Source organism: Lagenorhynchus albirostris, chromosome 20, assembly GCF_949774975.1.
Source record: "Lagenorhynchus albirostris chromosome 20, mLagAlb1.1, whole genome shotgun sequence".
Classification (NCBI taxonomy): Eukaryota; Metazoa; Chordata; class Mammalia; order Artiodactyla; family Delphinidae; genus Lagenorhynchus; species Lagenorhynchus albirostris.
In genome coordinates this window covers 5,140,217-5,166,432 of record NC_083114.1, presented here as the reverse complement: position 1 = coordinate 5,166,432, position 26,216 = coordinate 5,140,217, and the positions used below count along the sequence as shown (strand labels likewise).

Genomic DNA, 26,216 nt, shown 5'->3' with positions numbered 1-26,216 from the left:
GAAAAAAAAAAAAGGTGTCTTTTTTTTTTTTAAGTTTGAGAACACCTAATTCTAACTTAATCTGTCCTGTCCTTCATGGGTAAGGAGGCTGGAGCCCAAAGAGATGACTTTTTTTTTTTTTGCGGTACGCGGGCCTCTCACTGTTGTGGCCTCTCCCGTTGCGGAGCACAGGCTCCGGACGCGCAGGCTCAGCGGCCATGACTCACGGGCCCAGCCGCTCCACCGCACGTGGGATCTTCCCGGACCGGGGCACGAACCCGTGTCCCCTGCATCGGCAGGCGGACTCTTAACCACTGCGCCACCAGGGAAGCCCGAGATGACCTTTCTGTATTATTATTTTGAAGTGTTGTTGGAAGAAGACCTTTGGGTTCGCTCAGCAAAATTGGGGGATTGATTTTCACCTTACCACGTAGTCAAAGCAGAGCCACTGTTGGAGTGGAATTTATGGAACATTAGAAGGAAGATGATTCTCTAGATGATGAATATATGGTTGGTTTAGTGAGTACATGTCTTCCGTTTATCATTTACCTTCTTTGAGGTGTTTTTTCATTCATTCCCTCCCACAAAAATGACTTACTAAATGTAAAATAAACACAAATTAGTTTATGACTTTGGTTACGTTTAAATACAAATTAATTTATAATTCAGAAACAGTATCTTGTTAGACCATGCATTCTGGGGTTCCTTTAGAACAGGGGTCCCCAATACCCGGCCCGCAGACTGGTACCGGTGTGCGGCCTGTTAGGAACCGGGCCACACAGCAGGAGGTGAGCGGCAGGCGAGCGAGCGAAGCTTCATCTGCCGCTCCCCGTCGCGCCATCGCTCCCCAGAGCTCCCCAGCGCTGGCATTACCACCTGAACCATCCCTCACCCGCCGTCCGTGGAAAAAGTGTCTTCCACGAAACCGGTCCCTGGTGCCGAGAAGGTTGGGGACCACCGCTTTAGAAAATATGACCATTCTTAGAGGCCGAAGGGTGATGGCAAGTGAGCTGCGTAGAGACCACAGGTAAAGCGAGGCTGAGAGAAATTTGTTTAGGAAAAATGGAGGATTTGGTAGGAAAAAAAACAGTTGAGTAGAGGGAGGGTAGAACAGAAAATCAATCAAATATGAATAATATGATGGTCTTAGGAAGGCAGTGTCTCCATGGCAACACGGGAGGTGTGATGGGTAAGGATGATGCTCATCGCAGTGATGGTTTACTTAGATGGACCAAATAGAAGCTTAGCACACAGATCTCAGCAACTTCTTTGTAGGATGCAACTTCATGGGCCCATGTCGTATTCTAGATAGAAAGTAATAAACAAGAATTCACAACTGCCGAAGAGTTGGGAAACACCAAGACACCTAGTGTTATTGTTTAGGGGGAAAGACAGCTACTCTCCACCATCAGTGGTCGGAGGAAAGATATCTGGGTTTCACTTGGACCTGCCAGCTTTGTCAATACAGCCCAAACTCAAGTATGAATGGGTAATAATCCAGCTTATTGGGTCGGTATAGATGGCTCCCATGAAGAATTCTACTTCCCAAATTGCTGCTTCGAAATCCCTCCCTCCCTCCCTCCCTCCCTTCCTTCCTTCCTTCCTTCCATCCTTCCCCTCTCCCTCCACCTCATTCAGAATTAGAATCACCTCCACGCTGGGCCCAGGGAGGCAGCTCATGATCTGGGTGGAAGCCTTACAAATCCATAGTTGTACCAAGACACTAGGCCCATCTGTGGTTTCCTTCCTGGAGCAGAAACTCACCCTTGATTTAACCCATCTTTTATTTTCCAATACATACATATGAACTAATAGCCTTCACTGGGATATTCATACACACACAAATATTCTCCTCACAGTGAAAGAAAACGAAACCTTTTTCCTACTGTCTTTCTTTTTGTTACTTCCTCTTTTTACCTTTATCCCATCCTTGCTTTCTCTTCTTTTGTCTGCTCCCTTTTTCCCTAAAATCCTCAGTACATTCAGAACTGATTCAGACTCAGATTTCATCAGATTAAACTTTTCCTACCTGTCGTATATAAACATTTCCATGAATACATGGCACTATCTTAACTTTGATATGTCACCTCTGTTGCTGGTGTGAATAGAAGCTACTTTCTACCAGTTGGTCCCTTGAAACCTTGTAATTACTTAGAAATCATTCTGGGGGCTTGGTTTTGATCATCTAAACAAGGATTGTGTAACTGGAGGGCCGAGGGTATTTCAGATTAGACTCCTACACCGTACCAAATGTATATTTAAGTCAAGGATAAACCCAGCCTAACAAAACAAAGTATCGAGGTCAGAAGATAAAGAAAGGGTAGAAAAGGATTCAAGGGTATAGAAGTACTATATATAAGTATTATATGACAGAATCTAGATCTAAAATCCATTTAATTCGAAATTAATTATGTTAGAATAATTAGTTAACAATTTGAAAAAACCATGAAAGCCTTTTTTAATACTATATACTAAAATTAATTCCAGGTGCAGTGCAAAGTCAGATACAAAAACCAAAACCATAAAAATATAAGAACATTTAAGTGAATATATAATCTGGAGATGAAGGAGATTTTTCTACGTATACACCAAAGATACAAATCATAAAAGAGTATTTAAAAAGATTGCATATAGAAATGTTAAATGCCAAAAATCATCACAAACAAAATTGATTGGAAACAAAAGACCAGGGGAAATTTACAACATATATGACTATGTTTAATGTGCTTCAGATATAAATAGCTCTCCCAAACCTATAAGAAAATATAATCCCACTGGAAAACTTTGCAAAGAATATTATCAGGCCACTCACAAAAGAAAAGATACTAATAATCAACAAATCTATGAAAATGTGTCTGACTAATTAGAAAGAATAACGGATACCGTCATTACTTATCAAATTAGCAAAGCTTTTCTCCTCTTTAACAGCACTGTTAATAAGGGTGTAGTGAAATGCGAACCCTCCAAAAGTCCCAGTAGGAGTACAAAGTGATACATCATTTCTGGAAAAAAAAATTAAATGTACAATAAGAGGGGGTTTGTTAAACAGATCGTAGAACATGACAAGACACTATGTGGCCATTAAAAATGAGAGTGTACATATACACACCTACACAAAAAGTGACAATATATTAGCAGTGAAAAAGCAAGGCACAAAGCAGTATAAAGACATGGTCTCATTTCTTCGCATAATATATTTGCTTATCTCTGTTTCTCAAGACTACTTCTTTCCTCAGAATTTCCTGGAATGTTTGTTAAAATATACTTCCAATATACACCAAAGCTATTGGACTGTAGTCTCCAAGGAAGGATCCCAAAGAAATGTTCTTTTCCAGGTCCCAGGTGACTCTTGATGTGAGATGAATTGGGAGAATCCCGATCTAAGCGAATCTAATCTCTTCTGTTGCTTTGGATTAAACTGAGATCCAGAGATTCTGGGACCAGTCTAAAGAAACAACTACGTAAGAGCAGAGGGGGTTCTAGAATGACATGCGCTGTATTCCAGATAAGTGATCCCTTTTTAGGGCACCAGACTTATGCAGACCGATATTATTAAATCAAATTCCCATCAGCCTCCTTCTATTTTGGTCAGACAGGTAACAGAACTTCTCTTCAACTCCTCTGTTTCACATTCAGTAATGATCTTTCTTTGTTGATGGCAAATGGAAAGTTTTCCATTTCCACTGTTCCCTAGCAATGTGACATTTTCAAACAGTAGCACAAAACTCTTTAAATAGAAAAGATCCATTTCTACTCTATCGTGACTCAGTAACAGACCCAGGATTCTTCTCAAACTTTCCTAAAAATGTCATCTTTGGGCTGGACTCAAGAGGAACATTTCAGCCAAGGAGACGCATTTTCCACTCTGTCAGGAATGAACAAGCATGGGGTTGGAACATAAAGTGTTTTGCAATCCTCAGAAAAGCAATACTTCTCACCAAAACCATGGCAACAACTCTGTGTGATGCCGTCAGAGTCTGGGATCATTCAGGAGCCTCATCCTAACTGGAGACTCCACTGAGCCCATCACCTGTGTTGGTGAGAATGGTACTCCACATGACTGTTGCTATGGAAACACTACGGACAGTAATGCTGAGCTGAGGGTCCCTTACGTTGGGTTACCAAAGAGGCAGGGAGCATAAAACATGCCTCGTTTTCTAGTGGCTCCTGATTCTTCATTTGAAAGGAACGCTTCCAATGGAGGAAATACATTAAAACATAAGATTTAACATGGAAGAAGTTACCATTTTATCATCCAAATGGTTCCATTCAGGATTTGCACCCATGAGGCAAAACTTTAAAGTCCAAAGTCATGGGTTTGAAGTTCGCTGTCCTTGCTTCATAAGTCTATGGCCTTGGATGAGCTATTTACACCCTCTGGGCCTTACGAGTTTTAACATAGGGATCAGAATTCATACAACTACAGGATTAATGGGAGGTTTCGATGAGATGATTTATATAAAAACTTGTGTCCGAGAGACTGGCACTTTTCAATTCTACCAATGCCAGAGAGACAGGGCGAAACAGTGAACAGGAAGATGGAAGAATTGATCTGTGTTGAGTTACTGATTCAGCTTCTACCATTCACTTCTTTTTCTGTCCTCTGCCTTTCCCACTTCACTCTCCATACTGTATAACCTCTGTATCTCTGGTCCCTTCTTCCTACAAATCCCTCCTTTACAATTTGCATCACCTGCCCCCAGCAACTGCTAGCCCTGAACTTGTCCAGTATTTAAAGACAGCTGTGACTTGCTAAAACTTATACTTTAGTGCTCCCACTACAAGTTAAAGCTCCTTCTCTTCAAATTCTGTAACCAGAACCCAGCAGTTGGGCTTTCTCCCGAAGCAGCTATTAGCAGTATAAAACAGAAAGGTATTTGACAGCCTTATATAGTTTCGAAAGTGGTTAACTCGTTAACTCCATCCCAATAATCCTGTGAAATTGGTTATTCTGATTTGTTATTGACACTGTTGCTATACACAGAGAAGGCTAGGACTCGTAGACAGAGTGACTTACTCAAGGTCACCCGGCGTGGTGGAATCAAAGTTGAGTCTCTGTTTTCCATTCCCACCCTTGCTCCATCATATTGCTTCCCTTTTGCATCAGGAAAGGTCTGTCTGGGCATGTAGCAGAGGTGGTTTTCTGTGTGACAAGAGAAATGTCACAGTGTCCATCAATCCCAATAGCTCCCTCCTCTTTAACCTGAAACTCTTCAGAGACGTGCACAGTTGTACCTGGTCCTTCCCATCCTGACTGGCCCTGCTTCCTCTGCTGGGCCCAGGCAACTGACATGTTCTGGTTGCAACCCAGTGGTGTGTAGAGATATTCTAGCTCCCATCCTTTTTTTTTAATTTATTTACTTTATTGAAGTATAGTTGATTTACAATGTTGTATTGATTTCTGCTCTATAGGCAAGTGATTCAGTTAGACATATATATACATTCTTTTTCAGATTCTTTTCCATTGTGGTTTATCACAGGATATTGAATCTAGTTCCCTGAGCTCTACAGGAGGACCTTGTTGTTAATTCATTCTATATATAATAGTTTGCATCTGTTAATCCCAAACCCCCAATCCTTCTGTCCCCTACCCACCTCCCCGTTGGCAACCACAAGTCTCTTCTCTGTCTGGGAGTCTATCTCTCTTTTGTAGATGGATTCGTTTGTGTCATATTTTAGATCCCACATGTAAGTGATATCATATGGTATTTGTCTTTCTCTTTCTGACTGACTTCACTTGGTATGATAATCTCTAGGTCCATCCATGTTGCTGCACATGGCATTATTTCGTTCTTTTTTATGGCTGAATAATATTCCATTGTCTGTGTATAGCACATCTTTATCCATTCACCTGTCGATGGACGTTTAGGTTGTTTCCAGGTCTTGGCTATTGTGAATAGTACTCCTAGCTCCCATTCTTGGGTTGGGTATCCAGTCTCAGCCCCAGCTGCATGCAGGGAACCTAGTCCTGGTCCTGCACTATACTTGACCCAGAGGTTTCTATATATTCTTTAATAATCTTAACCAGGATGATGCTACCTATCCAGGTAGGGTTCGCACTTGTGATTACAGAATATTAAAGGAACATATTCCTCCTGCTTCTGGGGAGGTAGGTTCTTGGGGTGATGATGGAACCTGCTACTCACATCCTGAAATTCATTTTGGGGGAAAAGCAGGCTAGAGTAGTCAAGACACATTTATAAAAGAAGGGTGATGTGAGATCCTCCCTATCAGGCATGAAAATCTATCATAAATCTAGAATAATTCAAATAGTGTAGTACTGGGGCAAGAAAAGCCCCAGACAGATGAGAAACTCAGAATTGAGAGCCCAGAACTTATGAATAAAGAAGCAACTTGATTAGAATAAATACCTGTGTTTGTACCAAGAAAACCAAATTGGACTAATTGTCAGTCTTGAAGAGAATTTAATATAGTAGAGCTGGTATTTTATGATTAGATTAAAATCACTAATGTAAATAGTGTGTAGTAAAGAACAGCATGTACTGAGGATTCCTTTTTGTTTTAACCTTAATATTTTCTCAGATCTTCTTATTGGTTCCTAGGCAAGTTATGGAAATTTCTAGAATGATATAAATATTGCCTAACAATTATTGTGTAATTGGTCACAATAATTATCACGTTTTTATTTGAACATTGGGAGGAAATATCACATTGGTTTTTATTGTCTCTTTTTGTCCTTAAATATAACATTGTAATGATTTTGATTTTTTTAATAAAGAAACTTAATTTAAACAAAAAAGAAGCGACCTGAGTGCAAACATGTGACTCTTAATTCTGGCAACGATGCCCAAATGAACACAAAAATAGAGGAAAAAACATTGCTTTGTTTCTGAAAGCTAAGACAGGCTGACACCCGAATGCAGCACCATAAGGGAACATATTGGGATGACATGGAAAAGACGCCAAGAACTCACTCCCTTTCACCTCCCAGAGATAACCGTATGGCCTCAAAGGAAGCGAAGAGGAAGCTCCATGGATACCCGTAATTTGTAGGTGCTTGGAACTGGGAGTGGGGGAAGGCTTGGGCTGAAAAGCAACCCTCTGCTCAGAGTATTTTTAGCTACAGTGGAGCAGTGGAGGTTTGCCAAGAGCTCTGGGGACACAAATGGCCACAGCAGGCTGAAAGCAGGGAGGGCAGTGCTGGTCAGTAAAGCACAGAGAGACAGTCAGGGATGGAGGCCAGACAATAGCTGAGGACAGCTGTGCCCAGAGGGAAAGGCCAGTAGCGGTACGGTTTCTGCCCCAATATCAGGGGTCTCCCACATGCAGCCGGAAGCAGGCATGGAAAGGGAGGTGGTCATTCAGTCTCCACCTCTGTAGCATCAGAGCTTTGCCAAACCTGGAGAAGAAGCCTCCCAGGGACAAATGCCACTGCCAAGATCATCCTGCCCTTGGCCGTCTGGCCTCTCCCTGTAGGCTTGGAGCACTGAACTGGCAACCAGGCCACCAGCTTCACTGGAGAGAAGGATACAGCAGCTTCCAAGTGATAAGAGCAGCAAAGCCAAGGGTGCTGGACAACCCTGCCGTGCTTTACTTAGCTAGTGAGAAGAACGTCGGAATAACCCCTCAAGAGAGCTGTTTGCTTTACGGACCAAACGCCTGCAAACGGTTCCACTTCTAAGAGTGTATCCCAAAGTAGTATCTTGAGGACGTGGCCCCAAATTAACCACAAAAAATGTCTGCTTCAGTTTTACATGGTAAGATACGGGAAACAAACTCATTATTCAATGACAGGCATTTCGTTCAATCACTTATGGAATAATCAGAAAATGAAATACTATGCAGCTTATAAAATTGTCTCTTTTGAAGGGTATTCAATGGCATAGGAATATATTTGTGATACATTACTAAAAAGAGCAGCTAATGAAGGAAAACTTACTGTATGATCCCACATAAACATATAGGAAAAAGGAGCTCAAGTACATGAATCGAATATTAGTAATAGTTATCTCTAGCTCAGGGATGAGTATTTTTTTTCCTGGAAGCCTTTCTGTATCTTGCAGTGTTTCTACATTGAGTCCATATTGCTTTTGCTATCCACCCTTTATCCCTCTATGTTACATTCTAAGAGAATGGCTCAGACATCCAGTTTACTGATTTATTTTTAACTGTATTCATTCAGCCATCCACTTGAGTGTGTTTATTTTAATGAACTAAGTTATATTTTGACCTTTGGTTTATTTTTTAATTTTATTTTTCTGATTATAGTAAAACATAAAATTTAGTTTAATCGTTTTTAAGTGTACAGTCAGTGGTATTAAATACATTCACATGGTTTTACAACCATCTTCAGATCTTTTTCATCTTGCAAAACTGAAACTCAATACTCATTAAAACGATAACTCCCCATGGCCTGGTCCCCTCCTCCCCTGGCAATCACCATTGTTTTCTCTGTCTCTATGAATTTGACTACTCTAGGGACTTCATATCAGTGGAATCATGCAGTATTTGTCCTTTAGTGACTAGTGTATTTTACTCAGCATAATGGCCTCAAGGTTCATCGACATTGTAGCATGTGTCAGAATCTCCTTCCTTGTTAAGGCTGAATAATACCCTACTGTATGTCTACACAACATTTTGTTTGTCCATTCGTTCACTGGTGGACACTTGGGTCATTTCCACCTTTTGGTTACGGTGAATAATGCTGCTATGAACCTGGGTGTACAAGTATCTCTTCTAGCCTCTGCTTTCACTTCTTTTGGACGTATACTCGGAAGTGGGATTGCTGGATCATATGGTAGTTCTATTTTAATTTTTTGAGGAACCACCGTACTGGTTTCTATAGTAGCTAAACTAGTCTACATTCTCAGCAGCAGTGCAGTTTCGTCACATCCTCATCAACCCTTGTTAATTCCCATTTTTTTAAACAGTAGCCATCCTAATGGGTATGAAGTGGTTATTTTATTTTACTTTTAATTAATGAAAATCATCTTGCCTGCCTCTGAGAAATACCTGCTCCGTTCGTTCACACTGTTTTGTTGAAGTTTGGAGCCTTTCTTTCATGGTGCTGACATTCCTCCCAGGTTAGGTGATTCTTGGTTGTACCCTCACGTATGCCCTGCGGATACCTGTTAGACTGTCTGATGCACAGGTGAGCACAGTCTGGGGAAAAGACATGTTGCTTCACAGTCTGAAGCCCACCACTGTGTCTCCCAAGATGACTTGTTTACTGCTCCCACCTGGAGACAGTTTCATCCCACATAACCAATGCCCGATCCAGTGTATGGAGGGGTACAGGACATAGTAGGGGCAGACCTCTAGCTTTGGTACCCCAATTAACAATCCTGTTACGTTGAGCCTTAGACTCCCACCTGCGCCAAGGCAAGGAGGATTCTTGGCATGGCTTTCAGTCACTCACTTGTGTATGTCTTGGGATGAGTTTTCCAATCCAATCAATTCCATATTCATTTTATGTCTCAGAGATTACTTACAGTTCCAGTCCACTGAGGAATCCCCTTTTTCTTTCCCTGTGAAGGTATAGAGTTTTTAAACTATCATTTCTGTTATTTATAGCAATCAGTTGTGTACTCCGTCTGCCATCTCGAAGCAGAAAACATTTACTACTTTTGCTGCTAAGAGGAGAGAAAAGGATAAGAAGTGTAAATTAGTATAAATTAGAACTTAGCACCTAGAAACAGATCATGGCTTATATTAGAACTCTAATAAATGATGAAAGCAACATTACAAATCAGTGAGCAAAGGAAAATTCTTTAATAAATGGCAGAGATATATGTAGTTTGCCAATTATTTGGAATAAATTAAAGTTATAGTCTAGCCTCAAGCCATACGTCAGATTCCACATGTGGGGATATATATATATATATATATATTTCTCTCTTCCTTCATATCACCAAATTCTTCCATTTTTTTTGTTCAAAAGTGTTTTCATATTTTTCTCTTTCATTCACTTCTGTTACTTTAATGCAGTCGATCTAAGTCAAAATAGCTTTATATCTAGAGAACTGAAGCAGGCTTCAAAATGGTTGACACTAGTAATGGGATATCTCTCTAAACTTTTTCCTTTATTGGATTAAGATCTATGATAAATACAAAATAATTGAGGATTCTTACTTTTGGTGTAATATATAGAATATGGAAGTTATTTGACAGAGAACTTGCAAAATCACTTATTCCAATCACAATATTTTGATAGAATTTACTAGTAAAACAGTCTGGGCTTGGAGGGTTTTTTGAGGAGGGAACTTTTTGGTAATCAGTGTAATTTATTTATTAAATATAGCATATTCAGATTTCTGGTTCTTCTTGTATCAATTTTGGTAAGTTGTAGTTTTCAAGAAATTTTATCTAAATTGTCGAGTTTATTGGCACAAATTTGTTAATGATATTTTCCTGTTATCCTTTCTAATGTCGAGTGTCTAGGGTGGTAATTCCTGATACTGGTAAAATTTATCCTTTCTCTCTCTCTCTCTTTTTTTTTTTTTTTTTTTTTTTTTTGGTCAGTCTGGTGAGTCTTTGTCAGTTTTGTTGTCTTGGCAAAGAACCAGCCTTTGGCTTTGTTAATTTTCTCTGGTACTTGTCTGCTTTCTGTTTTGAAGATTTCTGCTCTGATCTTTATTTCTCTTCCTTCTCCTTACTTTGAGTATACTTCTTTTTTAGCTCACTAAGGTAGAAACTTAGGTCATTGATTATTTAACTCTTTCTCCTAATCTAACAGAAGCACTTAAGACTCCAAGTTCCCCTCTAAGCATTGCTTTATCTGCATCCCATAAATTGTAGTATGTTGTATATTCATTATCATTCGGTTCAAAATATCTGTAATTTCCCTCGTGATTCATTTTTTGACCTATGAATTATTTAGAAGTTATCACCTGGTATTTTCCTAAATAGCACATTGGTTCCCATTTCTAATTACTTCCAGTGTGATCAGAGAAATACTTTATATGAGTTCAGTTTTTTTTGTTGAAACTTGTTTTATGGTCTAGTATATCTTGATGAATGTACTATGTGCACTTGAGAAGGATGTTTATTCTGTAGTTAGTGGGTGTGGAGCTCTATAAATATAAATTAAATCAAGATGGTTGATATTGTTGTTCACATCCTCTATGTCATTAGTAATTTTTTATCTAGTCCTACCAAGTGTTGAGAGGGATCTTAAAAATCTATCATGATTTTGAAATTGTCTATCCCTTTAATTCTGTCAGTTTTTGCTTCCTGTAATTTGAAGCTCTTATTAGATGCCTATCCATTTATAATTGCTAGATCTTCCTGATGAATTGTCTTTTTTATAATTATGAAATGTCCCTTCTTTATCTCTGTTAATACTCTTTGACTTAAAGTATATATTAACTGATATAGCCATTCCACCTTCTTATGATTACTGTTTGTATGGCGTATCTTTTTTCCATCTATTTGTTTTTAACCAATCTGAGTCTTTATGTATAAAGTGTGTCTCTTGTAGACAGCATATAATTGAATATTGCTTTTTTAAAAATCCCTCCTGATAATCTGCCTTTTGAGTGTTTAACCCATTAATATTTAATGTAATTATTGATTACCACTTTATTACTCATTTTCTGTTTGTCCCTCTACTTTTTGTTTCTATTTTCCCCATTTCTTGCCTTGTTTTAGATTATTTGAATATTTTTTAACATTCCATTTTAATCTATTTATTCTTTTAAAGTATACCTCTTGGCATTTATTTTTAGTTGCTCTAAGGATGAGAATATACATAATTAACCTTTCATAGTCTACCTACAGTGTCTACCTAAAGTCAACCTATAGCCTTTGCTGTCACAAAGGGCCCTTGATGTTATCATTGTTACCTGTATTACGTCTACATGCCTTAAGAACATCACCAGACAATGATATGACTTTTCTCTAAACAGTTATATATATATATACACACACACACACACACACACACACACACACACACACACACACACACACACACACGACATATACATTTCTTAAACTTAAGAAGAAAAAAAATCTTTAAAATTTACCCAGCTAGTTACCATTTCTGATATGCTTTCATCATTCTTGAATATCCAGGTTTCCTTCTGATATCATTCCCCTTCAGCCTGAAGAATTTCCTTAAGCATAGTAGTAAGTAATAAGGAAATTAATTCCTTATTGTAGTAAAGTCTGCTGGCAACAAATTATCCTGTTTCCCTTCTACCTGAACATATCTTTATTTCACCTTCATTCCTAGAGGATATTTCCTATTCTGCGTTGACAGTTTCAGGTTTGTTTTCATTTTGTTTTATTTTCTGGACTCCATGATTTCTACTGAGAAGTCTGTGATTATTTAAATCAATGTTTCCCTTTATGTAATGTGTTGTTTTTCCTGGCTGCTTTCAAGATTTTCTCCTTCTCTTTGGTTTTCAGCCATTGGATTATGATGTATCTAAGTATGGTTTTCTGTGACTATATCTGGTTTGGGGTTTGTTGAACTTTCTGAATCTGTAAATTTCTGTTTTTCACCGAATTTAGGGAGTTTGGGCAATTATTTATTTTTCTGCTCTCTCTCTAGGACTCTAATTAGCTGATATTAGACTTTTTGATATTGTGGCACAGGTACCAGAGGCTCTGTCCACTTTTTCCATCATTTCCCTCTCTCTTCTTTAGTTTGCTCTGTGTTCAAGTATACCGATTAATTACTCTAACATTCATTCTCTTTTCAGGCCTTTCGGTGAATTTTTTATTTCAGATATTCTACTGTTAAGTTTTGTATTTCCATTTGATTCCTTTTTATGTGTTCTGTTTTCTTGGTGAGACTTCCTGTCTTTACATTCATTTCAAGTATGTTTTCTTTTACTTCATTGAGCCTAGTTGAAAATAACTAAAGGCCTTGACTGATAATTCCAACATCTGGGTCATCTCAAGGTTAGCATCTCATTATTGTCTTTTCCATTTAGAGTGGGTCACATTTTCCTAATTCTTAGTGTGTAGAGTAATTGTGCATTGCATCCTGGACATTGTGAATCTTATACATAGACTCCTACGGTCCTCAGGAGAATGCTGATGTTTTTGTTTTAGCACACAGTTAACCCAGGTAGAGTCCCACTTTAAGCTCTCTCTTGCCTGTGTGCACAGATGTTCAAATTCCAGTTTAATTTTAAACCTTTGCTGTGCTGCTTTGAATCTGCCCCATGGAAACATCGTTAGTGGATCAACCTGAAACTTGGAGAGATTCACACATGGAATTAGGGAACCCCCTCCTCCAGCTCCCTCCCTTGCTGATTTCCCCCTCACTCCCTGGTGGGCAGCCTTGGTTGTCTGGGCACCTTTTCCTGATACCTCTGGCCAGAAAGATGAGCAGGTTTTCTACTGGAGTTTTAACTGCCTATGACTTGTCACTTCATGACTACAGGCCACCCTCAAGGCAAAGCCTCCCGCCCCAAAATGAGAAACTCACCTGCATGTAAGTCACCTCTCCAAGTTTCAACTCCTCCCTACAGTCTGCCTGATTTTGTCACTATTCAGAATCCTCATGTAGTTATTTTTCACATTATGTTCAGAGTTTATGGTTTTTATCAGTAAGAGGGTTGGTCTGAAGGAGGACTTGAATAATAAACGCTCGTGTCGTTTTCATGTATCCACAAAGTTAAATAATTTAGTCCTCTTTGTTGTCCAGTCCTAAGATGGAGTCATATGAGGCTATTCAGTGAAGCACAGTCCAGCCACCAAAAGTAATTAAAAGTATTTCAGTGACATTGGTCTCTCCCAAAGAAGTTTGGTGAGAAGCCAATTCAAAACCCACAGCAACACTTTTTAAAATTGTCTTTCTCCATTACTCTCTCAGTGTATCTTATGACTGCATTTGCTCTGAAGCCTCACTCTGAAATACTAAGTAAACTTGAACATCAGCCCATATATCCTTTTCATCTTTGCTTCTCTTCTCTCCATTCTAATTTTATCTTCATAAAAGCAATGGTTATTCTCTCTTTTCATTATAAGGCGATTAAACCAATCCCTCTCCTTGAAAAGTTCTGCTCTTTCTGTTCTTATCCTGAGCAACTTAAACCCGGGAACCAAGATGGCGAACTCAGAATCTCCCTGAGAAATTGTAAATGTCCAAAGATGATGGGTATTTTTTTAGGAGGAAAGGGGTGAAGAGAATGAGAAAATCATAAATAATATGCTAGGGATAGTAACAAAGTTTTATAATTTATAGTTTGGACAGATTACAATGTTTTAATTTTTCTAAGTAAAGCATGACTCCAATAGCCCTTCTCTGAATTTCCAGGTGGATTCTAAACTCTCAGAATACTACCATTTATTGATGACTTAGGTGCCAGGCACCCTGCTAAGCAGTCTGCATACACAGTTTAATCAAACTATATAACAATCCTGTAAGGCAGGCATTGTTCCCAGTTACAAATGAAAACACTCTGAGGGTCAGAGACGTTGAACAACTTGCCCAGAGTTACCCACATAGGAAGGGGCTAGAGATGGGATTTGAACCCAGGTGAGAGTGGAGAGGCCAAGCTTCCTTTACTCCGTCTCCTCTTTGGAAATCATGGCCGAGTTCCCAGCAGTGTTTGATGGTATTCACCTCCCAGGTGGTATAGCAGGGGAAGACAGAGCATGCTGCTGTGAAAGTAACATTCACTTCACAGAGGAGACAAGTCTGCTAGTCTCTAGCTGTTACCCACTTGCTGCAAAACCCTGCAAGCCCCTCAGCTTCTCTCATCCTTCCTTCTCCACGTCTACAACAGACACGCAAGTGTCCTTCACGCAGACTTTCAGAACTGTTCTAGAAATAATGCAAGAAGAGTGATGCAAAAAAAAAAAAAAAAAGTACGAGGCAAATAGAAGTGATTGCGATCAGTCTTAGCCCAACTCACAAACTAACACTTGCTTTTCTAAGTTTTACAGTTACGGCTTCAACAGAGAAGGACCCAAGAACAGCTGGCTAACCAAGGCATCATACCACGTGAGTAGCTGCATCTCTTACTGACTGATCTGTACCATGGGACCATGCAGCTTGAGAGCTGGAAAGCACCTCAGAGGTCATAGTCTAATTCCACGGATCAGTCTCCCCAGAGCCTCACAGACTCTGTGTCAGCAGGAACCCCAGACCTTGGCAAGGAGGCTTAGCCCCAAATGCTACTCACCTGTAAGCGCTTCCCTTTAATCATATAGGTTGTACCGAAAATTCTAATGTGGTGGTTTGCTTATAGGACAAACACAATTCTATGGGCGTCCATCCCTCTCTCCTACTTTTAGAATTGGATCTAATCACTCTTCTTTCCGGAAGCATCAATCACATCATCTTTTTCTCGGTTTCACTTCTGTGTGGGTACCTGAGTCCACAAGTAACTGAATATTGTCCAGTGCTTCCTTTCTGGCATAATGAGCGGCAATACCATTCTAGTGTAAATGGTATAACGTTGAATTACTGGCCATCATTTGGGTCAAAGAAGAAGGATTATCATATCTTTTAGAAGATACGTTTGAAATTTCCTGCCGGTTTAGCAATGGAAGCTAACTTTTGGTTAGCTATAGAAACAGGAAAAGTACTGGATAAATGGAATCACCATGTAAGCTCCTTTAGGTGACACTTTCGAACTTCTCACCCCAGCAAAATTTAAAAGTCAGTATCCATAATGACTCCTGCAGAAATCCAGGTGCTCGTCATGACTGTGGCTTCAGGGTTAAGCATGTGCCCTTAATTGAATGTCCTGCAGGTAGTAACCTTGGTGCCCTGTGATCCAAGGTCCAAACAATTTAAGTGTTGTCGGTGCTTCAGAACCAGAACAGAACTAAGAATATTCAAGTCCCTTTCCTTTGGTAATTCAGGTGAAGTTCTTTGTTCATGGCTAAGCGCTACAAAGAATAAACAGCCGGTGGCCTTATGGCAGAACAACTTTTTTAGAGGTTTGCTAAAGCACAGAAGAAAGATCTCACCTTGCAGTTGAAAGGCTGCTTCCATAAAATGTACAGTGAGGAAGAGAAACCAAAGGTACAAGTCTGTGTGGCCTGTTTCATCTCAGTCAGCCCAGCAGGGCAGGTGCTAAAACCCAGGAAAGACCAAGAGTCTGCAGACTTCGAGACAGATAAATCCGTTCGCACTCCAATGTGAGCAGGCCAGTCTTTTTCAGAATCCTGTTGCAGACACGTAGAATCGAACTTGTTTAACCACGTCTAGAAGAACAATTCACTAAGAATGGAGTGTAGGCAAGTCTAGATCCACCAGGATCCTCTCAGTAGACCACAGTCTCTGCCACGTGCCCTCAAATATAAGATGAGCACATCGGTTTCAGTGGGATTCAAGTAACCTGTTCCTTCACGGGTGTTTCTTTCCCTTAATTCTGGAAAGGCAATTGGAGTAGAGAGGCCTGGTACCTTTGCATCCCCTCAAGCTGTTCACAGCTGATTTAAAGTTTAACCTACGTGCTTAAATAATCCAAGCCCGGGTCTTGCAGCTGGCTTTTGGATGAGAATAAACTTTTGTTTTTAGGTTGCTGGGGTTAAATTTCAGGGAGTCAGTGAAACACCTAATAAAAATAGGAATGAACCCGATGGTACATTTGTACGTAACACCCTTATGTAAGTCATGCAAATTGAACGTCCATTTGTAGAGTCGAATCCAATGAAGATAGAATATTTTGTTGTCCAGGATTTTCAGAATCAAGTAGTGTACATATTAACGAAATACTGCTTGACAGAAATTTTGCATCCATAGCCCATCGTATGATTAAGATAATTGCTGGGGGAAAGTCCTAAGAGTAATGCAATGATATTTCTTTTTAATTCAGAAAAATGAGAAGGGTTGATTAAGCATCGTCAGTTTTCCTTACTCTTTAGCCGTCTCCTCTCCAGGCTTCCCAAGGGTGTCAATTCTGCTGTGGAAAAATGTCAGAGCCGCAGCAGGTGCACCCTGCAGGCCCAGCCCCTAGACCTCGATGACTTAGTGCTTCTGGGGAAGCCAGACCCAGTCGAGCCCCTGCACCTGCTGAGAGGCTGGGGGCTGAGATGGTAGCCTCATCAACCCAGACATGAAACATGCAGTCTGTTTACTCAGCGCCCCTGGGGGCGTGTGTATAAAAGCAGCCGCTCCAGAGGAAGGAACAGGAGCCCACCGTCTCAGGGTCCTTTCAGCTCAATCAAACTCAACACATTTCATGATGAACTTGACTCTCTGCAGGGTGGTGTGCCAGGTGCTGTGGGGGGGCCACAGTGAGCAGGACCGTCCTTCGCAGAGACTCGAGATTTCAGGGGAAAAGGTGACAAGAGACACAGATAGTATGAGTCAGGGTGAAACTAGTTATGTTCTACAAGAGGGCTCTTTATGTCTTCGTTCTATCATTTGAATGTTTTGAAGTGGAAGGAAAGAGGAAAGGAGGAAGAAAGGGGGTAGAATGGAGGGAAGCAAAGCCGATAGTCATTGGAGATCATCTAATTTACTGATTTTCAATGTTTTTTAATAGTTAAAGATAGTGTGTCTGTGTGTGTGTATATATATATATATATATATATATATATATATATATATATATATACTCCCCTGGTGGCGCAGTGGTTGAGAATCCGCCTGCCAAGGCAGGGGACACGGGTTCAAGCCCTGGTCCGGGAAGATCCCACATGCCACAGAGCAACTAAGCCCATGTGCCACAACTACTGAGCCCACGAGCCACAACTACTGAGTCCGTGAGCCACAACTCCTGAAGCCCGCACGCCTAGAGCCCGTGCTCTGCAGCAGGAGAAGCCACCGCAATGAGAAGCCCACACACCGCAACGAAGAGTAGCCCCCGCTCGCCGCAGCTAGAGAAACCCCGTGCACAGCAACGAAGACCCCAATGCAGCCATAAATAAATAAATAAATAAAAATTTTTAATTTATGGAAAAAATATATATATATGTACACTGACTGGAACAGGGTCGGGGTCCTCTGTCCCATTCACCCGGCTCCCCTCATCCCTCCTAGATGACCCTGATTATCCTCCCCAGAGCACTGGTCGTCTTCAAACAGAGTTTGAAAATCCCTTCCCTAGTCCACGTCTCATTGTCTTTAACCTCCATGAAACCGAGATTGGAGAGGCCTAGGAGGCTTTTCAAATATCCCAAAATCAGGGCCCAGTGTGGTCCTACTTACAAACCTGAACTGTGAGACCTTAAATGCACGCACGATAAAATTAGTAACACGATCTCACGTTATCCATACGTTGGAAATAATTGCAGTGCTCCCCCTGAATTTTCAAACTTGTCATAATTGCCTAAATGGAAAGCTTATGGCCAAGTGAATTGTCCATTGTCCTTATGGTGTTATCGGATGGCTCTGCAGTTTTTAGCTGGTCAATGGAAACGCCTGGTCTCCTTGGACAGAATTAGTCATGAGTGGTACATTAGATTAAATCCCAAGGGCATTGTCCATTGCAAAAAAAAGTGCAGTCCACTCCTAGTGCGGCAGAGCTGAGGCCAGAACCCGTGTCTCCTGATCCTGGTGTAGGGCTCTTGACTCAAATATTCAAAAGGAATCACTGGAACTGTAAAAGCACTTCCTTAAGTTTCTATCATCAAGCATTTTGTGGCCAGAAAAATTCAGTTGGAATTTGGGAAAATAAAAACATGTATATGTGAAAATGCCAAGGAAAAGCCCATGGTTTTAATGAAATGACTTTGGGTTCTACGTTGTAATCTATGTCTCACCATGACCAAGAGTGAATGGAAAATTCCACTGAGTTTGCTCTGTGGCTGGTCTCATTTCAAATGCGCACCAAATTGATGATTAAGTAGAAGGTTTCTCCCCCACTGACTCCAGTGGGACCATGGGTGATTTTCAGTAGACTAGTGAAACTGGTCCACATGGATTGAATTTAATTTCTTCCTCCTTCATGGGCTTGCACCCTGCAGGTTTCAAAGTTGCTGATGAGTAACCAACAGGCCACAGCAGTCACAGAATCAAAGTCTCTTTTATAATCGCCCTTCATCACCTCTCTTAAGCACGTACTCCTATCTTACTTGTATATATTATAGGTTTAGGATTTTCCCCTTCCGGTGCTTTGAATGCCCTTAAAGGCATTTTTCCTTGAATTTAGTCAAGGAAGGCACACGGCCCCTTGAACAACTTTAAACAGTGGGAAAGCGTTCTCGGGCCAGAAGCATGGGCCCAGGTTGGCTTCTAAGATTGCTTTCACGTTTATAGCATCAGTGGCGGAATTCACATTTTCCAAAGAGTCGTGAAATCTGAGTGAAATAGCCTCTCAACATTACCTTAGAAATATTACTTTAAGAATATATTGTTTGAACTCCTCTCCAAAATCCTACCTCTGAATCTCAAAATGGAGATTTCAAATTGCCTGCTTGTCACCATCAACTAGAGTTCAAAGGGATGGCTTTGCCACCCCTCCCTGCCAGGCTCAAGGCTGCAAGAGGACATCAGGGTTCTCTTGTTTTCTCTTGCCTTTGAGATAGAGCCCAGGCTCGTCCTCTGGAGACCTATGGATGGGGCTCAGATCTGTTCATTATTTCTCAGGCAGATTTTCCCCACTATCTTCTTTTCTCTGGGCATCATCTCCTGGGTTGAATCTTAATACCGTTTTATTCCAACCATTTCAGAAGCCTTAGTGCAGAAAGACGATCAGCTCTGAGTTTTCAATGCAAAAAAAAAAAAAGAAAACAATGGTCACAGAGCAATTCAGTAAATATTTCGACCATCTGCTGGGAGGAAGGCCTTATGGAACACAAAGGAGTCAGACATGAATTCTGTTTCAAAGAGCCTACAGTCCAGAAGGTTCCTCAAATCGCTCCTGCTTAGTTATCCCCATTAATAATATTGGATAATGTCCCACCGCTACACAGGGTGAGTTTCTGGGAGAATTGAAGGAAATAGGTGACTTCCTCTCCCTTTCCTTCTGCTACTACAGTGGGGCTGCTCTATAGGAACCCAGGGGAGAGAGGAGGGAACATTGAGTTTATTCTCCGGGAATATAGAAAACGAGATTAGAGAACTGAAGTGGATTACAGAGGCCCAGGGGCCCAGAGAGGCTGCGACTTCTTCCCAGAGACTCAGAGAAAGCACCGCTGGCCGGAAAGAAGTTTCTGGGCAGCCTGGTTCCATGGTCTGATCGATGTCAATGAATGGAAAGATACGATGAGCTGTCTGTGAATGGTGCTGCCTTTATTTGTTTTGCAGACTAATCCAAGCCTCAGCAGCCACATACTTACTGCAAAGCCTTGGTAAATCCCTGAATTCTGTGATCCTCCTGCATAGCAAGAAGAGTGACGGGGCACTTCCTCTACCCACAGCACATGCAGCTTCCTGATAGTTTTGAGACGTTGACGGGGCAAAGTCTTCCTTCCCTTTCTCAGTGCCTCCATCTGACTTGGCTTCTCCCCACAGCACCCTCCGTACCACACACTGTTGGCTGTTTGAGCAGAACACGGCACGAGGGTTTCATCTGTCCCTCTCCCCTTCCTTCTAACATCTCAAACTCAGAGAGAGGGAAAAAAAAAAAAGGCGCCCTGGATTTTCATGCCAAGCCCCTTTGGGTCTAAAATCCTCACTTCTTTATTTCCCTCCCTCTTTCCTTCGATTTTCTAGTTCCTTGCTCCTTAGAAACTAGTAAACCGGTGATGACAGGCACCCTTTGAATTTGTCTTTGAACCCTTCTGCGAAATTCCAAAGTATTCATGTGTGATGCATTCAATTCTCCAAGTGTGCAAGCCAGGCCTTAAATATTACAGAGCTCCGTTGGGAAAATGCACTCTTTTCAGACCCCTAAGGCCATCCTTTGGGTACCGAATAGGCAATCTGTTGCTACCTAAAGAGTTAAGACAATTTCCAAAGCATTATCACACCCATAGCATGGAGCCCATTTGTTGGGGAAAAAAAAATACTCGTGGTCCAACTTGTCCTTAAAAACAGAGCCAAGAGAGGACAGGTACTACTAGATGCATTTTGTAAGTGGGAAACTGAGAACACAGGAAACCTATCAGACGTGTTCAAGGCTGTTCCAAAAATAGACGGCAAAGCAAGGACAGAGCCCGCAGGGAAGGCTCCCAAAATTTTAGTCACTTTTTAAACTATACCCATTACTGCCATAGGTCTTGCGTTTGAATTAGTTTTGTCTTCCTTCCAAAGAACCCTACATATGTGAATTATTAATCCATATATCTGTCTTTAATTAGTGGCATATAAGCTTACCAGCCAGTGCTTCTTGATGAGAACAACCAGTTCTAACCCAAGTTATTCTGATTCGAGACAGCAAGTATGAGAAGCGGCAGTTTCATTGAACTAAGCAGCCTTTCTCTGGGCAAACACACCCTTTTTCTTCAGCTTTTTGAAATACTGAGAAATCAGTCCTAGACATCATTCCCCACTTTTTGAACTCTCAGTTTCCCAAGGACTCTAGATCAGCACCCACTGGCCTTGTAAACGCCGGGGGCGCCAGGATCTCCCAGAGGGCGTGTTCCAACACAGACCCCTCCGTTCCTCTACGTCCCACCTGAGCTTTGGATTCTGTAGGCCTGGAAATTGGTATTATTAACAAGTTTCCAGCTGCTGCTGAAGATGCTGGTGCAGGGGTCACACTCTGAGAACCATTGCTCCATCTGTTGCCCAAGATGCGGCCTCTTTGATGCTGCCTCTTGGTCCTTATCCGTATACCAGTGGAGCTGGGTTCTCCCCTGCAAGCCTGGCAGTGAGCGGCCCTGGGAGAGAAGGCAGGCCCTGCCTCTGCCACCAGAGCTGCTACCAGCCCCAGGCCCCTCCTCTGTGAGAGCCAGGCCCCTCTCCCTGACGGATTGTCCACGGCCTTGCAGCCTGTTTTCTCCTTTTGCTGGGCTCGTGCTGGAAGCAGGAGGTTAGCAGCAGGGGACCGCAGGAGGCCTGTTCTTATCTTGGGATCTTTTCCTGAGCTCTAAGTAAGCAAATGTTTATACACACAGCTGACCCAAATTAGCTGGAGCCGCGGGGACAGAAATAGGAACAGCCCCTAACTAAACTCGGCGGCGAGAACATGAATTCCCCTGTGAGAAGCGATTCATCTTCCTCCAGGCGGAATGAGTTAGACGTCGGGTTGACTGAATTTACAACCGTATTTTAATTTGAGATCACATTGACTTATTATTTTTTTTAATTTAGAAATCCAAATTCCTTTTCAATCCTAAATGTCAACGTCCCTTAAATACAAAATTGTGTCATTGGATACTCCCAGGGCTGGCAGCAAAGGAGGTCCTTTCTTCCAAAAAGTCAACTGGGATAGGGGGTGCATTATGGCTTTCGCTGGCCCTCAGGGGAGGTGGCTAAAACCCACATTCTCTGGAATCACAGAAAAGGCAAATGTCAATCACAGGGCCCATGGCAAGCCAAATGGTACCCCACGTAACACCCCTTAAGCCCCGAAAAGAAGAGCGTGGGGTAAAGCAGTGTGTGGATGTTTTAGCTTCCTTCCCATGTTCTGGCTAAATGGGCGTAGCCTCTCCCACCCTGGGGCAGAAGATCCCAGAAGACCTTTGTGCTCCTGGCCCTGGAGAACTGGACTGTACAATCATTTCACAGGGGAATAGTTAACACCAAGAAGTGATGATTTATAGCTCTGCAAGCTAAGATACAGGAAACGCAGTGTTTCATAGGAGAATTAATAAGTTCCGCAAATAAGAATTGAAAAACCTCAGGGATAAGAGAACCAGATGAACTGCCCCTAAGTCCTAAGACCAATTAAAACCAATTGAGTTTGGAATGTAAGAGTGATCTCAAGATAGATTCATGCTGTTCCCTTAGGGTTGCTTCTTAAGGCAAAGGCTGTGTTGCTCTTTTTAACCACTTAATAAGGCCACACTGAGATCAGTTCCTTTTCTGGATTATGGAAGAGATTAAGCCGCACCAATGTATAATACCCACTTAGGTGACCACCAGACTGTCGGACAGAGGTGCAGACCTATGGGTTCAGGTTGTACAGACTCACCAGGGCCCACTGGACTTCAAGCAGATTCGTAGCATCTGGTTGCCTGGGGAAATGGGAGATGGTTTCAAAACTCCATCAATATAAATTGCAACTGTGATCAAGTGCAAATAACGGCAAGCCTCCTGACTCACGATGAGGGTCAGACCCAAATCAGAGAAAATGCGTGAGCAACGCAGCAGGCCTGCACAGTTTTCCAGATGATTCCTCAGAGCCACTGAGTGAGGAGACAGGGAGGGGGAAAGCGGCCATTGAAAAGGACAGGGTTGGCAGAGAGGCTCATTTTAAGCATGAAAAGCAGCAAAGAGAAACGGGGGCTGTTAGATCCATGGGAAATAAGATAGTCAGGCAATGGGTGATTCTTTTTTTCCTATAAGGAAGGAAGCCTCTTAGTCTCTGGTCAGATCGAGGAGAATAGTGTGCTTGTCCATTCTCCTCGGCACGAGGCAGCCAGCTGGGACTACTCTGTGCGTTCCTTTGGTCAACGTGGCAGATGTCGGGGTGAGACAGGAAGACTTAGAGATGCCTTAGTAGCTTCCCAGGCAGCATCCTCACTAGAGGATAACGTGGTCGATCAGTTGCCAGGACCACAGTGGAGTCTGCCTGCTGTCCAGCAAGCCCGTCTGAGAGCTGGGCTCAAATTCGGCATGGTCTTAAGGCTGAATGAGGCACACACACTCGCGCACATGCACACACACACACACATGCACACACACACAGCCCCAAGTGCCCATCTGGCTAGAAATCCAATTTTTTTATGCCAGCCAAGGTTTGGAAGAATATTTTCTTGCCCGCCGCTTGAGAGTTGACATCTGTGGGAGTGAATATTGAAACCTGGATCACGTGATTCGCCCACTTGTCCAGACCTACTACCCAGAAAACTATCTGATGCAATTCTCTAACCTCTGAACCGCCTCATCACTTCTGATGAAAGGTGGTCCTTTACAGCTTCTGGTTGCAATTGTTCCAGGGGATCAGGAAAACCAGTAAAAAGGTAGAATTTTGCTGAGTGATGTTCTACTGCTTTGCAAAGTCAAAAGTTCAGTGCATCGTCCTGAGGAGTTGCTGGGAGCTGGGAAGGGGAGCAGTGGGTCTTGGAAAGAAGGGAGGCTGGCGTTCGGTCCAGGTTGTTTCCGGCTGCTGTGAGCTGTGACGGACCAGTGCCCTGTCGACTGGTTGTTAGTGTTTTGAGCATCACACCCTGAAAGAAGTTAGGTTGTCAGAAGACCTAGGCTCCTAGCCCTACCTGTGTGACCCTGGGCGAGGCAGTCCCGTTCCGTGGGCCTCCGTTTCCCCATTCCGCTCAGGCTTGGAGCTGTATTTCACCATCTCCAAGGTCCCTTCCAGCCCTCAGAGTCTGATTCTGTGCTTCTCACTCACTGCCCTTTGGTTGCATGTTCCTACCCCACCAGCCAACTCCCTGACCCAAAGGACAAGTCCCCTCCTGCAACGTGGGACGAGGTTCCTCCACAGACTGCAGTCTCCACCCAGACTTGCGCACTCAAGGGCAGAGCGAAGTCAAAGAGGGTGGTAGTCCCCCCAGTCTCCCCTAAAGCTAGAGCATTGCCTGGTCTCCTCCCCCAGGCCTGTCCCTCCTCAGCATCTTGGAATGCCCTGTCTCTGCCACTTCTCTTCCTGTCGCGTATTCTGTCTCTGCTGCTCCTCTTGTTTGAGGCTGACGTCCGCCTTCCTCTGGATTCTCCGGCTGCAGGGAAGCTGGTGACCTCCAGGCCTTTCCTCTTCCATTGCTTGTGGCCTGATGAAGGCCATCACATGTCCATCACATCTCCACTGTGCACCGCTCGGCAAGCACACCGGCAAGCACCGCGACGCCGCTCCCGGCCCCAAGCCCTCTCTGCTCACGTCTGTGTCTTTCTGTTTCAGCCCTGAAAAGCCCACCTGAATTCCATGAGCAAAGAAAACGTTTGGATAGTGGCAAGGTAACTGTTTGCAAACTTCCCACCTTCCTGAACTCAGGCCCCAGCCTCTGGATCTCTGAATGCTAAGCTTGGGGGAAAGCGGGTAGAATTTCTCCTGCAAACTCAACCGATTTGCTGGTCCCCTCCCCGCACACCATGTGGAATCTTCCTCCTAGGAACTGAAAACTGTGGACATGGGATCAATAGTATTGGCTTTGAAGCTACCGTTTATTAGCTTTAAGAAAATGTCCCCCATCTTTCTGATGTCGGGGGGTATCCCCGCAAGGATGCGGCGGGGGTCAGAGAGACATGAAACAGGGAGGCAAGCTGCCCTCTCCTTCGTGACAGGCTTTTCTCAGCAACAATCAGATTATTTTAAATCCAATTCAGTGGTAGGGTAGGGCCTGCAGATACAGAGCTTATTCGTGGCTATTTAAAGGCAAAGGGAATTCTATTTGTTTCTCTTTCTCTTAGCATTTGAGGGGGGAAATCGGTGTATATACTGTACCTCCAGAGCAAATCTCCGCCACTTGAATTTATCAACACAGTAAGTGCTATTGAGCAAGCATCAGCGGTGTATGTAGAAGGAAAGGCCATTAGGTATCTTTCTCCTGGGACGTCTTAGCCTGGCAACTAGTGAGGGGAGGGGCTGGAAGAAGGAGCAGAGCCCTGGGGCTCTTCAGAGTCACTCGTGAGAGGCTGGGGTTCCTTACTGCCTGGAGAATAATTGTCTTTCATCAGAACTGGAGTGATCCCCAGACTCCTCTCGGGGGCCCATTAAGAGATTCAGGATAGTGGGATAAAAACCCAGAACTAGAAATCAGAGCCCTGAGGTCCAGCGGTGGCCCTGTCACAGCCAGCGCCATCCCTACAGACAACCCCATCATCAAGAAAGCCACGAGACTCAGTAAATAACTCATCTCTAAGTGGCCTCCCAGCTCACAGTGGGTCTCGGTCTGCAGGATTTACGTTTTCACGTCTTGAGAGAGAGATCAAGGGCAAAACAGGAGGGGGGCACATGTTGTCATGTTATACTGGATGGATTGAGGTTACATTTCATCTCTGACTCTAGTTAATTTCTGACTCTTTTAAGAGGTAGTGGAGGGCTTCCCTGGTGGCACAGTGGTTGGGAGTCCGCCTGCCGATGCAGGGGACACGGGTTCGTGCCCCGGTCCGGGAAGATCCCACATGCCGCGGAGCGGCTGGGCCCGTGAGCCATGGCCGCTGAGCCTGCGCGTCCGGAGCCCGTGCTCCGCAACGGGAGAGGCCACAACAGCGAGATGCCCGCGTACCGGAAAAAAAAAAAAAGAGGCAATGGAATAGGATTGGCTCTCATGCAAAAGCAGTGTAGTATCATCACAGTTTTATTAATATTTTATAATTAGGTACCTGCCTGGCCTTTAAGTGTGGAGCGCTGAGGTGG

The 26,216-nt window shown here is 42.8% G+C and overlaps 1 protein-coding gene and 1 long non-coding RNA gene across 5 annotated transcripts in view; one reads left to right on the top strand and one right to left on the bottom strand.

The window, feature by feature from the left end:
- The window catches only part of MYOCD (myocardin), a 95,476-nt gene that overhangs the window by 20,175 nt on the left and 49,085 nt on the right, over positions 1 to 26,216 (top strand). For 3 of the 4 annotated variants that reach the window (XM_060132987.1, XM_060132985.1, XM_060132989.1), the window contains exons 2-3: positions 14,837 to 14,902; positions 24,759 to 24,814. In XM_060132987.1, coding sequence (XP_059988970.1) covers positions 14,837 to 14,902; positions 24,759 to 24,814 — 122 coding nt within the window. Of the gene's footprint in view, positions 1 to 14,836; positions 14,903 to 20,104; positions 20,149 to 24,758; positions 24,815 to 26,216 lie in introns of all 4 variants that reach the window. The other variant, XM_060132986.1, reaches the window with a different exon arrangement.
- LOC132510726 (uncharacterized) lies at positions 584 to 8,919 on the bottom strand. Its single transcript, XR_009537409.1, has 2 exons — positions 4,997 to 8,919; positions 584 to 1,283 (listed from the first exon to the last, which is right to left on the bottom strand). It is a non-coding gene; the product is annotated as an uncharacterized LOC132510726 (long non-coding RNA).